The 13,584-nt window shown below is 44.2% G+C and overlaps 1 protein-coding gene across 5 annotated transcripts in view; it reads right to left on the bottom strand.

Moving 5' to 3' along the window:
- UBR4 (ubiquitin protein ligase E3 component n-recognin 4) overlaps positions 1-13,584 on the bottom strand; it is an 80,223-nt gene that overhangs the window by 47,390 nt on the left and 19,249 nt on the right. For all 5 annotated transcript variants that reach the window (XM_064470385.1, XM_064470386.1, XM_064470387.1 and 2 more), the window contains exons 27-49: positions 13,297-13,394; positions 13,010-13,167; positions 12,056-12,265; positions 10,941-11,042; positions 9,973-10,073; positions 9,576-9,774; positions 9,158-9,346; positions 8,805-8,868; positions 8,429-8,620; positions 7,742-7,812; positions 7,457-7,604; positions 6,725-6,952; positions 6,332-6,502; positions 6,049-6,231; positions 5,611-5,769; positions 4,880-5,032; positions 4,284-4,511; positions 3,286-3,443; positions 2,066-2,237; positions 1,702-1,903; positions 1,249-1,412; positions 807-1,023; positions 189-405 (exon numbers count right to left, since the gene is read on the bottom strand). In XM_064470385.1, coding sequence (XP_064326455.1) covers positions 189-405; positions 807-1,023; positions 1,249-1,412; positions 1,702-1,903; positions 2,066-2,237; positions 3,286-3,443; positions 4,284-4,511; positions 4,880-5,032; positions 5,611-5,769; positions 6,049-6,231; positions 6,332-6,502; positions 6,725-6,952; positions 7,457-7,604; positions 7,742-7,812; positions 8,429-8,620; positions 8,805-8,868; positions 9,158-9,346; positions 9,576-9,774; positions 9,973-10,073; positions 10,941-11,042; positions 12,056-12,265; positions 13,010-13,167; positions 13,297-13,394 — 3,784 coding nt within the window. The remainder of the gene's footprint in view (positions 1-188; positions 406-806; positions 1,024-1,248; positions 1,413-1,701; positions 1,904-2,065; positions 2,238-3,285; positions 3,444-4,283; positions 4,512-4,879; positions 5,033-5,610; positions 5,770-6,048; positions 6,232-6,331; positions 6,503-6,724; positions 6,953-7,456; positions 7,605-7,741; positions 7,813-8,428; positions 8,621-8,804; positions 8,869-9,157; positions 9,347-9,575; positions 9,775-9,972; positions 10,074-10,940; positions 11,043-12,055; positions 12,266-13,009; positions 13,168-13,296; positions 13,395-13,584) is intronic.

Raw genomic sequence — 13,584 nt, 5'->3', positions numbered from 1 at the left:
TGAGTGAGCACAAAGCCCTCCTTGGAAGATAATCATTGACTTTTCAGTTGTTGCTTTGTGTAGCCCTGAGAGCGAATCATTAACTGCTGTGAGTTCTCCCAGTTAAGAAAGGCGCACAGCGTACCTAGGTCCCCTCTAGAGCAACTACCCATCCTTACGGAGAGATGGAAGAAAGCCTGCAGAAATACCTCTCCAGGACAGTCCCACTGGCAGCAGCAGGGGTGGCTGACTCCGTGTCTCCAGTGCCATTCCCTTGATTCAGGTTCGGGGGACAAACGTTGCTCACTGAAGCAGATGGGAAATCCTCGGGAGGCTCATCAGGCCATCCAAACTGCTCTTTGGTTTTGCCATAAATTTTTATGGAATCCATCATTGTGACTCCAGCAGGATCCACAGAAGCCCCAACTGCAGCGATGAAAGAAATTTTTTAAGAAACTATCAAAACAATTTTGTCTGAATACAAACAAGTGTAGCCTCTAAAAGGTCAGGATAGCCATTACACTGCATCATTAATACACAGCAACTCTGACTGCTTCATCTCCTTTCCAAGGCCACTTTCCTCCTCTATAACCTCAACACAACACTACTGAGCTGAACTGAGCTATTGCACATTCATCCACTGCAGCAAGAAACTGGGCCATAAATAAAATTATTACAGGTTCAGGATCCACCCCTCGAACTCTTTTGTAGTCAGGTCAAACGAACAGCTTGTGGAAACCCTCCCCGCTGTGAGGTGAAGCCAGTAGCTTCAACCCACCCAAGCAAAACCAACAGTTAGTCAAAGCAAACAATTAACAAAGACTTACTGAAGATGGTTAGTTTTTTGTCAGCCTGCAAGGCTTCCTCACGGGTGAAAGGGAAGTCAAACCAACGAGCCCTGGTCATGTTCAGCTGCATGGTGCGGCCAAAGATCTCCAGGTATGAGGGCGCTCGCTCTATCGCTTGTGTGCCAATCTGGATCCGCATGCCTGTCATTACCATCGTGCTGTTATTGTTCGTCACTTCAATGGTGAAACCCCCAGGCTGCAGAAGACAAATCACAGCTCAGAAAGGTGAAGTCAAAAATTCACTCCTAAGCTAAGAATCTGAAGTCTGTACCCAGGTGCCTCCACTGTTTATCTAACAGTGTCATGGGATTTGTGCAGGGTCATTTGAACAACGACCTTTGAAGGAAATGACCTTCGAAGAAAAGTTCAGACAATAAAATCACCAAGAAGCCCAAGAGGATCCCCAAATTGCCCCATTTACCTTTGTGTTGGCCACATACATGCCAGTGGAATTGAGCCGGTGCTTTATCTGCTGAGCATTGTAAACCTGCAGCAGGTCATTGCCTCCAAACTCTACATCTGTGAGCTGCTGGTTGTGTTCGAAGAAGTCAATAGGGAAGTTCACTTGGCTGGATGTGCGAGTTGCTAAAAGGGAAGAGACGCGTTTTTGACAAAACACATTCTAAACGGGCAAAGCTATGGTAAGAAATCTGCAGAATGAGCTTGCCTCCTTTGTAAATGCCCATGTGAGCCACATAACTACAAATTTTTACATATATCTATGGAAACATTTTACCCAGACTTAGCCAGTACTTAGCCCTGAGGTTAAGCGGTAATTGTCAGAAGCCTTAAGTATCTATATGATGCTGATCAATCTTTGCATCTACTTTTGGCACTGCTACCTTGCACAAGGTACGTATAAGAAGTCCCTTACTAATAGCAGCTGCCTTGCGCTTGCGAACTGGCTTCATGATGCTGATGACGCTGCTAGGCTGGAGAGAGGGCTGGAGCCAGTAGGAGGTATTCTCTACATTGGCCATGTAGATCCTCAGGCTGCCGTCTTCACACAGGAGGATCATAGTGGTCCTCTGCTGCTCATTGCAGGCTGTGTGACGGATGGCCACCATGTCCTGAATCTGCAAAGGCAAGCAACGCAGGTCAAGGAGAGGACCTGGCCAACTGCTCCTTAAAGAAACAAACTCTTTGCATTAGAACAGCTGCAAAGACTAGCGTTGTTGTTGATGGAACAACAAGAAACCACATTTGTAGGGCCAAAAATGCAGGGAACTATGACTAACCTTTGCTTTGGCTGGCAAGGTTTTAATCTCCTGGATGAGAAAGGTGTCCGGCTTCACCATCACCACCAGCGGGACACCTGTGGTTTGTTGAACACAGCACACCAAGCCAGGATGGTTCATCACCTCAGACCACTGACACAGTGCTGGTGAAGTCTTACTCCCACCGTTCGAACTGCAAGAAATGAAGGACAGGATGACATTAATTTAAGAAGCAACAACAGGTGAAAACACAGAAAATCCATCACCATTCAAATGTGTTAAAGCTTTGTCCTCAGCAGGAATTCAAAGCACTGCATTAATGAACAGCCAGGAACATCAGGGCTCAGTTTATAGGTGAGAAACCCGAGACAGTCACTTCAGTGGGCAGAAGGCACCATCATCCCAATCCACAGCCCTTATCTCGACCCTGAGAACTCAAGGAAAGACGCTTTGTAACATTTTATGCCTGGAACTAAGGAAGTAATTTTAAAATGGCTCTCAGCTATCTTTCTATCTGAACAGATGCACAGTTCCATGTTTCAACACACCCAGTGGCACTAAGCAAAGGCCAATGCAGGAGGATCTGTGTGACTCTGCTCGTTGGAAAAAAATAAAACCACACAAAGACCAAGCCAAACTCAAGCGAGGCTAGCGAGCTCTTGGAACCTGACCCTTCCACAGAGCCTACTCACGACAGTGACTTTGTGCCAGGTTAGTGAAGAGTCTGTGGCCTAAATGCCCAGCTCTGGTTGTCAGAACGGATGACAGAATAGCTTTTTTCTTGTCACATTCATAGCATAAGAGATCAGTTTTCCTCAAGGGAGCCTGAAAATAAGCCTTAATATGCACAATACACAAGGTCCACTGCACTACAGGAAACAAAGGCTTCCTGCTCTGCAGCCTCCACGAGGGTGGGTAATCCCATCGGTTCCAGCTCCTGCACCAGTAGCAGCTCCGCACTGTGCAGCAAGGCCGCTCTGAAGCCACCTTTTTGTTGCGAAATCCTAATGGGAAGGAAAAAAACGCATCGGTGCCCCACTGCCGAAACAGCCAGCTTTGGTTTCAAATCATTCTGCCAGTAGGGCAGAAGCAACGTGATCGAGCAAGAAATCATCAGTCAAAAAGGGGATCTTCGCCACAAGCTTTGGCCATTCAGAGCTGGGGTGTTAAGAATAACTAGTAATATTTGTTAATAATAAACAGAAATTAAAACTTCAGGGAGCCTTCCACATAAGCCTCACCTCTTTATGTTAATCGGGAATAGCCGCTGCACTTCCAGATTGGCCCGGCTGATGGTGGCTGCAAAGGATTTGCCTTGACAGTAACTGAAGAACACCATCTGTAGCACATGAGAGTAATACACTGACACACCGCCTCCTGCTACCTGGCCGTTACTGTCCTGTAGGATCAGAGAGAAGCAACGACGTTTAAGATAAACACACATGCTCTGAAACACTCTGCCAGGCTTTTAAATTTCTCATGACAGAACTATTCCAAAAGCCTCTCTCCCGCCCCGTCCCCACCAGTGAGAGAATGCAGCCCTAAATGACAATTTTCTAAGCTCAACTCCTTGGTGAACTCATCCATCAGATACTTCAAAGGCTTTTGAAGGGGATACTGAGATTGCATAGCCAGAGGCTGTAGGCAGCGCCCTCAGCTACTGCGTCTGTGTGCTTGACTGCTGTATGACAATCTCACGTGCAGCACTCCCCATGTTCCCAGCCCATTAAAGCGCTTTCCTGAGGGCCGCCTTCTCATCTATTCCCATTTTGGAGCAGGCTGGGGTAAAAACACTGAGTGAAATGCAGACAGGTTTTAAAAGTGGCCCCCAAGACTAAAAATCTGCTAGTGACCCGAAGCAAATGCTCGCTCCACCTCTGCAGCCCCAGCAATGGTCAGTATGTAGCTACCACACCTTTGGGGTGCCTCGCTCTGAGAACAGCACTGCTCTGAAGCCATCTCCCTGCTGAGAAATCCTGCTGGGCATGACTTCAGAGCCAGCATGGAAAACATGCTCCATTTTCTAGATGAAAGGATCAAGGGGTTTAATTTTCAACCCCAACCCCTTTTCACTGCAAGGATATTTCTCTCTTTAGAGGAATGGCATTGATCTAGATCACGGGGCTTAAAAGGAAAAAAAAAAAAAGAAAAAGGAAACTTCTGCCTTCAAATGTAAGGCACAAACAGAAGAGGGAAAACCACTGCAGCCCACACCACAAGAAAGGGAAGTCACCGGTACCTTTAGGTCCTCATGATTGACTTCAAGCACATTGGTGACATAGAATGGTCCATGCTGGGCACTGCTCGCCTCTTCCATGAGCTGCGTATAGATGTACCCAGCGGAGGACATGATCACTATTATGTTCTTCCCCTCCTCGTTGAAAAGGAAAGTGACATCCCTGATTTTGGAACTCGGTAGAAGGAAATAGAAGGTTGGACTCAAGGCATCTACAGAGAGATCATAAATCTGTGGGAAGAATCAAGAAAATAGTTAACTACCACAATACAAAACAGTGCAAATGGACAAGAGTTGAGACATGGGAATGTCTATTAGATGTTATAGATAGAGCTTATAAATAGGTATTTATATATAGATATTTATAGATTATGATCTCTATAGACAGAGATTGTAAAATAAAGCTTTTTTCGCTCTTTGGGTTCTTTGGTTTTGCTTTTTCTTATGGCAACAGTAGCCAAACACCACGAATTTCTATTTCCAATTTATTCCTAACTTAAGAATATTATCACATCCTTCTGCACGCAACTCCACAAAGATCCAGACTCTAACGCCTGAAAGAAGGCGACCACACATCAATAGCTTATGATCAAACATACCTTCACAAAGTCTGCAGTCACAATAGCAAGCTCTGTTTGAGATCCTGGCAGCCACACAGCTTTAATGATGAAATTTCCCGTGGCTAGTTGGGGATGAAGTACCAAATGGTCAGAGACTGACCCAGAGCTGCTGAATGTTAACACGTGGCAGTCCTGGAGTAACAAAAAAGATTGGTCAAGCATTAGGACAAAATGTTTATAAACATTTCAAGCCAAGAACGGAGTTAAAAGCTAGCCTTTCTCTTACTGTCAATAATGATTCACAGAGTAGGAATTGAAAATTCCTGCATTTAAGATGAATGACATGAAGTTTGTGAAGAAAAACACACAGAAAAAACCAAAACCCCAAACCAAAACCACACAGGGTCCAGCTGTTTCTTAGCTAAATAACAGACTTGCGGATTCTGTACTGTGAAAGCTGAATCTAAATTTGGGAGAATCCACAGAAAAGGAGTCATTGCTACAAAACTAGTTGTTATAGACTGGTTCTAACACACTAAGTTTCACATGACTAAACCTTACCTCCTGTCTTAAAGCATTACTTTGAGGCACTGCCTCATTTATTATATTATTCATACAAGCATTGCTTCTTTTACTTCACATATCTAGTAGGAAAGCGACTGATGAGCTAAAATTAGTTAGCTCTTCGCTAGCTCCTCAGAGGAGAGAAATACATCTGGTTTTGAGCTGGTGTTTGCAACTGCCTCGAAAAAGGTTTGTCAGGCACTTACTTTCAGCCCGCACACAGCGAGGTAGTCCTCCTTGCAGGGATTTCCAGTGAGGCTCAGCACAGTAAATGGAACGGGTGCAGACGCAAGGCGAGTAAGGGTCAGTTTTCTTTTGCTGGAGTCTGCTTGTTTGAGCAACGCTGAGAGCTGAAGGACTGTAATCTGCAGAACAAAATGAACTTAGCTGCCCAACTTTACAACTAAGCAAAAAAAGGCATTTCAATTTCAGCTCTATGATTGTGTCCCCACAGTCTTCACCGTTTCTGCTGCAAGAACTCTTTTCTCTGAAGAATGAGGCTTTTCTAAGCTATGCAATACTATACAGTAGATCTAGATCTCAGGATAGGCAGAACAAATCATATTCTGCTTGTTGTTCAGTGCTTTAAGGCTGTTTCATTTTCCTTTACATTCCAACATCCCCCACAGCATCAGGGAACCCACCTTGCCCTTTTCATGACTGACAGCCAGGTGCTGCCGACGTCCGTGCGGGGACGACAGCACACACATTGCCACCCGCCTCAGCACGTGGGCGCTGATCAGCTGACGGATCGTCTGGCCCTGGTCACCACTGTAGTTCATGCGGACGTTCTCAAAAGCACCTTCTTGAGAGCCAAGAGTTGGAACCTGAGTCAGTAGTGAAAGCATACAGAAGTACATCACTGAAGTTTTTCTGTTTAAAAGCGATCCCACCTATCCATAATCTAATTACTCCTGTAGAACGTACCATCAACTGATCTGTCATCTCTACTGACTTGTCCAAAGTATGTAGCTCATTGAGAGCTTGCTGTGCACGACTGCTGCTCCCCATGGCTGAAGCTTGCTGGAAGTTAATCTGAATGGCATCCATTAGGAAATTCAGCATCTCCAGCACCAAAGGTGCAAAGGAGAAGTTGGCCTACAAGAAACAGATAAGGAAAGTGAGGCATGAGGTGCTCCTGCTGGGAGTCTTCACAAGAGTTGCATGTCAGTTGGTTTTTAAAGCCTGACACCACTTTTATGAACCCTCTTCTCATTAAGAATAGCACAAAATTCAAGCAACTTGGATGATAACCAACACAGTCTGCCTAAGATCCTCACTATAAGCTAGCTTCTTTTAACAGCTTGCTGATAATTATACCTGGGACTGCAATTCCTCTCGACAGCCCTCAACATTTCTACACAGGCTGCTCTTCTTGGGTTTTTCTTCGTCAGGGCCCTTCCCCTCACTGATGGTGACCTTGGCTTTCTCTGCAGGAGAGGTGCTTGCATGTCGAATGACACTCTCGGGCACTCGGGGCTCACTCTGGAAGGCAGATTCTTTCATGGTAGAGCTCATACCACTGCTAGGAGTTCTCTTCACCAAAGCCTGGGAATGACACAGCAATGCTGAAAGCCCAAACCAGCCTCAATTTTACCACTGTCAAAATGAATATACATTGTAATAGCAGTGAGATTAATGTAACTTTAAAGAAAAAACACAACAGTATCCTGCATGCCACTCTCCAGTGGCTGTTAGAAAACCTTTTGTGTTTACGATAAAGTTACTTTGTTTGCTTCCAGTGGAAAACATGGGAAAAGGTGGTATCTGACTGCTGCGTAGCTTAAGCTACCTTGCAAATTCTGTAAAGGTAGGTGGAATCCCAATAGTCACTAGGGCAGAGATTTGCCAATGCATTTATTTGGTGCAAAAAAAATAAATTGCCAGGCAAGCTGTGAATTAAGAGGGTTCACTATAAAGCCAAGGCCTTCAAGTCTTCAGGCTCTCATGCACTCATATCATGATGTAACTTATTGCAGAACAGAAACCTCTGCAAAAGCCCTTAAAAACTCAAGAGATCACAGCTTGTACGTTGACATGAAGACACTTTACCAGGCAACTGCCATCTTCCTTGGCTCCACAGTCACAGAAGAACGATCCGTATTTGGCATAAGAAATCTCGTGGTCCTTGTGACAAACTTTAGCACAAACCGTGCAAACACCAACCCCATCAACCATCTTGCAAGTGTGACAGTGATACCTGCACAAAATAAGCCATACGAGTTATAAAATGCAGTGCCTCAGGAAGGCTCCACAGACTGCAGTCCACAGGCTGTTTCCTTCTCAATGGCCAGAAGTATCAGTCTGAAATTCTGAACACAAGTTTGAGATCCTTACCAATGTTGATTCATGAATTCTTTCTGTGTGATAGTGAAGGTACAGAGTTTGTTACAAAGAGAATCTTCATCCTGTCAAGAAGACAGTTGTTTTAGAAAGGTGTTAGAACTGCAGCTACAGTAAAGGCACGTGGCACAGGACACGTTCCTCAGACTAAACGCGCATGTTAAGAACAGCAAGTTTTAGCACCACCTAGCTAAAAGAAGGCAGCTGGTATCAGCTGCCACCACGTGGAAAGAGGATATGGAAACATTTTATAGCAACTTGAAAGAGTGAATCAAGAAAACAGTAACAAAAATAATATATTGGGAAGACAAATTTTAAAGAATGCATTAGTAATACCTTTTTTTTTTTCCACCCAACAGCACTTAAAAGCCTAACCTAAGTTGCTTGTTGATATAAAAGCTCATAACCAATGAACAAACTGGTAGGAACAAACCCATCTTACTCAATTTCTTCCTTAAAAAGCAGCTTTTAACTTTTGTTGACTTCACAAAGCCAACAGGTCTGAGCACAAATGACAGATATTCTCTTCCAGATCTGACAACTGGAGTTCTTCACTCAGTCTCACATTAGGAATAAACAACAACAACAAAAATCTTAATTTATAACCTGAGTAATTCTGATTTGGAAGCCGCAAAATGAATCTTCATCTCATTTGCACCATTAGCTGTAACTATTGCCTACCGAATCTTCAGCTTGAGAGTCCTCCTCCTCCACTGCCAACTCCTCCACCCAGTCTGAATCCACCTCAATCGCCCGTTCCTCTCCATCAACAGAAAGGTGACTTGGTCCTTGGCCACTGGTCTGGCTCAGTGCATTAGTGACGTCGGCCAGGTAAGAGACAATATGGCACGTACACTCCAGGATAGTCACATGCTATAGAGATGAATGAAAATGAGAGGCAACTTAGATCCCGTAATAGCTGCGATAAGGCAATGAAATATAACAGCCTCCGACCAAGTGGCTTTAAAACTCCCACTCTGTAACCAAACCAGGACAGTTGATACGGCTCATGCTTGGGATTTATTCCTGCAAGTTAAGCAGTAGTCCCGTGCCTTACCTTCCCTTGCATGACGTTTGCATTCATTTTTTCTACCACATTCTTCTGAGACAGGTATTTCTTGCTGTAATGCAGAACAGCAGAGAAGATCATTACAACTGACAGTCTTTGGGAAGTACAGACTCAGTTCTCACCACTAGCTTCAAGCATTCAGTTTGCTTTAGATTAGCAACAGGAAACATAAATGCAGTAATTAAACCATCAAGAGTAGAAAAGACACAGAAACCTCATGGTTGTTCTTAATGGGGGGACACAGATCAGCCTCTCTTAGACATGAGCTTCCGTCCCCATTTACCAGGGAGGGGAAAAAAACCAACCAAACCAGTCTAAGGGACGCAAACGGACACTCTTACCATCTGCCTAGCCAATCAACAGCAGCACCGTGGAGCTGGAGGTGTCCCGCACCTTGTCCTGCACTAGCCAAAGTTGCCATCACGACCATCAGTTCAGGAAAGCCTGTGCCATCGCCATTGGCCAGCATCTCTGTTGCCATCGGTATTAGAGTACTCAGCAGAACAGTGCACACGCCTTCTCCCACTTGGCTAATCAAAAAGAAGAAAGTTTTAGACACGGTACGTCACCTGCTGAAATACAGCTAAGCCCCACTCTGCGAGAGCACTGACACAGCAATGCTTCCCGGGCAAACAGCCAGGCCTGGCAAACAGAAAGCTGACAGCAAGAAGCCAGTCAGCAACTCGCAAGTAATTTGCACATCCAGAGAACAAAAGAAACGAGCAGCACGTGGAAGAAATGACAAAGGCTGTACTTCACCTGTTTTCCCGAACAATATAAGTTGTCAAGAGTTGCAGCAGTTGCCTGTTCTCTTGAACAACATCCAGTTGATCTGAATCTTTGGGCGGGGACATGGTCATCCTGGTTAACCAGGCCTGGAGGCGTACGGGCTCCACACAAGCCAGCTGAGCCAAGGAGCCACAAAGTCGCAACAGGCTGGGGTTGGGACTCTTCTCAGCTAGTGGAGAAAATTACTAGTGAGTGACAGATGCTACAACGACCATGTTTGAAGATGGTTTTCCATTAAAAGCACGAAGCTGTCACTCCACTTCCTTTTACAGGTTTTTTTTTTCCAGGCATCTTCATATCGCAGTCTAATACAAGACCAGCGTAAGGTGGAGAAAGGCAGGACAGAAAAGATTCCACAATCACTTACTTAGCTGGAAGAGCTTGGTGAAGAATTTCAGCACCCTGTTACAGAACTTCGCTGAGAGGTTTTCATTGGCCGTCGCCATCATGATCTGGACCAGTTCCCCACTATATATATGGAGGGGGAAATTGAGACAGCTTTGTAAAAGACAACGCATTCCTTTTTTTCATTTGCACTTAGTTATATCTGCCCTCACATTTAAGATAGTAATAGTTTGTATAACATTGCTCAGCACAGCAGCCAAGCCACAGAAATTGCTTTCAGACAAAAAGCAAACTCTTATCTTGGACTAAAACCTGTAAATCTCGTGAGCTCCTGCATAGCAGGTCAGTGCTCTCCACACACCAAGTCACAAAATGGCCTGTATTGGTTTCCAAACCAAAATGCAAGATTTTCTTGCCTATTTTACCTTTCCATGTTAACAAAGTGCAACAGTCAGCCACCAGACTGCTTCAATTTTGAACTGAACAAGTAGAGAGCAAAACCAGACAATGGCTGGCTTTCTAATAGAGAAAAGCTTTCCTCCAGTTCACCCACATCCCTTCAGAGCATTGCTGTTGTGCTGTGCTGTCTCCATCACAATTTGTCTTCGCAATTCTAAGTCAGGCCAACACCCTGCCTCCACCCTCAAAATTATCAACCTGTTGCCCCAAGGAAGCACTGAGAGAACTTGGGATTTTGCAACTGCCTTATAGACCAGCATCTCCCAAAAACCTCCTTGCCACAATCACCTTGCAAGATTCCCCACTGATGATCACTATGAGAACTCGCTGAATATTTTATTTGGAGCGACAACTACCTAGGTCCTCTCCCACACAGAAAATCTTTTCACACTCTACTGCGCTGCTTCAAGACTATCCTCTCCTTACAGGCTTCTCTCTCTTTCTGCGCAATGGCATTAACATCACTTAGGTGTCAACAGTGACAAGCTAAGAGAAAACGGAAAAGGAAGAGAAATAAAGTCCTTGGGCTACCTTTCCGAAAAAAATTCCTCCATGGCTTTTCGGGCCTGGCTGCTCTCCAGCTGTTTCTCCAGATGCTGCAAGCATTCCTCCAAGATGGACTCATCCAGGCCACTGAGGATCAGAAGATGCGTGTTAAATAAGAACATATAGGAGCAATTTCAACAGTTCTGAGAGCCAAGAAGTGATCACTTTTGCTAATACAATTCTAATAAACTTTCCACCAGCTGAAAGCAGCTCTCCTTCCAAGAGACAGGAGGAAAATAATTGATGAACAAACATACATAACCACCAACAAATCCACCAGATGTTCAGGAAAAAAAAACGACACATGATGCTGTAGGCAAGTTACACAGTCAGAAACCTAGAATAATCTAGACTTTTCAGACTCCTCACGTTACAAACTCTAAATGGCTGCTCTTTTTATACTTTAAGTCTCTCTCAGTGTTACTCCTCCCCATTCTCTCCTGTGCTCATCCCCACTCCACACCACACCCTGCAAGTAAAATCCAATTACATTTACATTCTCTACCAGACAACGCAGTAGATCTCCCGCTGAATACCTTCCATCCAGAGAGGATCAGTGTTAAAAAGATGCAACATCATCGTGTCTAATGGTTTTATGTTTCAGATGGGTAGAATCAACATCTGCACATCAAGCTTATTCCCTCTATACACACAGAGAAAGGGGTGGGAAGCCCAAATCTGGCTAGTTCGCTATGATAAAGCAGGGATTAGCCATCCTTATAAACAGCAAGAACAGAGACAAAGGAATATAAAGCAAGTTAGGTTGGCATCTTCAGCTTTGATTTCGTGCTTGTCTTTACATAGCTTTCTATTTGCTTCAATAAAAACCTATGCAAATATATACACACTCCATTCAGAGTTACAAGAGATGATTAAAACCCAAACTGCCTGAACGGCAGTGCTGAAAATTCTGGTACTGTGAACCAAATAGCTTGTATTTTTAGTCTGCACCTATAGAAGTCTTCAACAGATAAAAATGAGCTGATTTTTCGCCTTTCTGTTGTGCTGTTCAAGAACCGACACCGCTGTTTAAACATACTGTAGCGATTCTTTGTGGGCAGCTTTCTTGGAAGAGACCTACAAGCCACGCAGCCCGTTACCTGTTCGGATCAGAGTGGTGGGCCAGTATGTTATAGCATCCTGTGATCAGTTTCTCATAGACACGCGCCAGGAATTCGTCTGATTCTGCAGGGCCCAAGATCCTTTCTAGGGAGCTGCTGCTTATCTCTGCCACACTCTCTGTGCTGGTCTCCAAAAGGAGGGGCAATAGGGAATGGATCACCTGTGGCGGGTTCAAATCATCCGACCAGCTTGAAAAGAAAAGAAAACAAGTTAATTCTCTGTATGGTGTATCAGAGAACATCCTTATTGGGTAAATCAGACGTCACACAAGTAAGGCACAAGTGTGGATGGAAGTCTGTGATGAAAACCCTTCTTGAACAGCCAGGATAAATACAGGGACCTGGCCATTTTTCCTCTTGGAAAAGTTGTTCTCTTTTGGAAAACTCCACACATTACTTTTGCATATATACAGCTACAGCGTTTTCCTAGACAGCCGCGCTATCTGGCAGTATGGCTTTTGGACCTGTCTGCAGCGTCAACAACTATTTTTTTGTTTCAGAACATCTTAGAGTAAGTCCCTGGGAAAAAAATAATTCATTTCACTTATGCTTTGAAAACATCACACAAGTGAATGATAACAAAACAGAAATTAACTAGATGCATATTGCCTCAGTTTCTATCTCAGTTTCTTCAAGCCCCTGTTTAATAAAAAGGACTAAAGGTTTCTCCCAAGGAGTCTGACTTTTAGAGATACCAGATCAAGACAGAAAGGTTATTTTTCATTCATTTAGAATTGTACACTGCAAGTGTACTTTTACTAGATTTAGTAATACTAAAAACTAGAATTGCACAGGGAAGTAACTCCATTAAAGGCTTTAGTTCAAAATACAGATCCAGTTCAGTAAGTGTTGCACCTGAACAGTCTGATGAAGACAGACATTCAGAAGAGCAGGCAGACCTAGCGAGAATGTAATATAAAAACCATCACTTACGCAATGAGATCCCCAGTGAGTCTGACCAGGGAGAGAAGGGTGTGTTTTAGGGAAGCTGCAAGAGGTAGACTTTGGCTGCAGAGAGTACCGAGGTGGGCGGCCTGCACTGCACTGATGTAGCTTTCTGCAGGGATCGTGTCATTCGCAAAGGCATTCCGCTACGGATTGAGACACACACGCACAAGAATCAGAACCGTTTATCTTTAACAGAAAGACACAGCGCCTGCCATTCCCAGCAGTTTATGGAGTTAAGATCAGACCAGATCAATCTGCGACACTGGACTCACCCATGAGCCAATGTTTGGAAACTCATTTGTATGGATGTTGTTCCATGATTCACATAAAGCCTGCACAGCTGACGGCAAGTTCTGAACAAGCGTTGGACCTGCGATTAACACGGAATCGTAAGTCACAGAGTAATTTCACGGGTCCTATTGAAAACCAGAATGCTTCTACAATACAGTTTAAAACTAGATCATTTGATGAAGCCACAACTGTGTCTAAGTTGAGCTGTAATTCTAATAAGGGCTAGTTTCATGCTTTACTACAAGTCAAAATTAACCCTAAAGTTTTCA

The sequence above is a fragment of the Phalacrocorax carbo genome, chromosome 20, assembly GCF_963921805.1.
Source record: "Phalacrocorax carbo chromosome 20, bPhaCar2.1, whole genome shotgun sequence".
NCBI classification, from domain to species: Eukaryota; Metazoa; Chordata; class Aves; order Suliformes; family Phalacrocoracidae; genus Phalacrocorax; species Phalacrocorax carbo.
The sequence above is the reverse complement of the archived record's forward strand: the minus strand, read 5'-3'. Positions and strand labels throughout refer to the sequence as shown.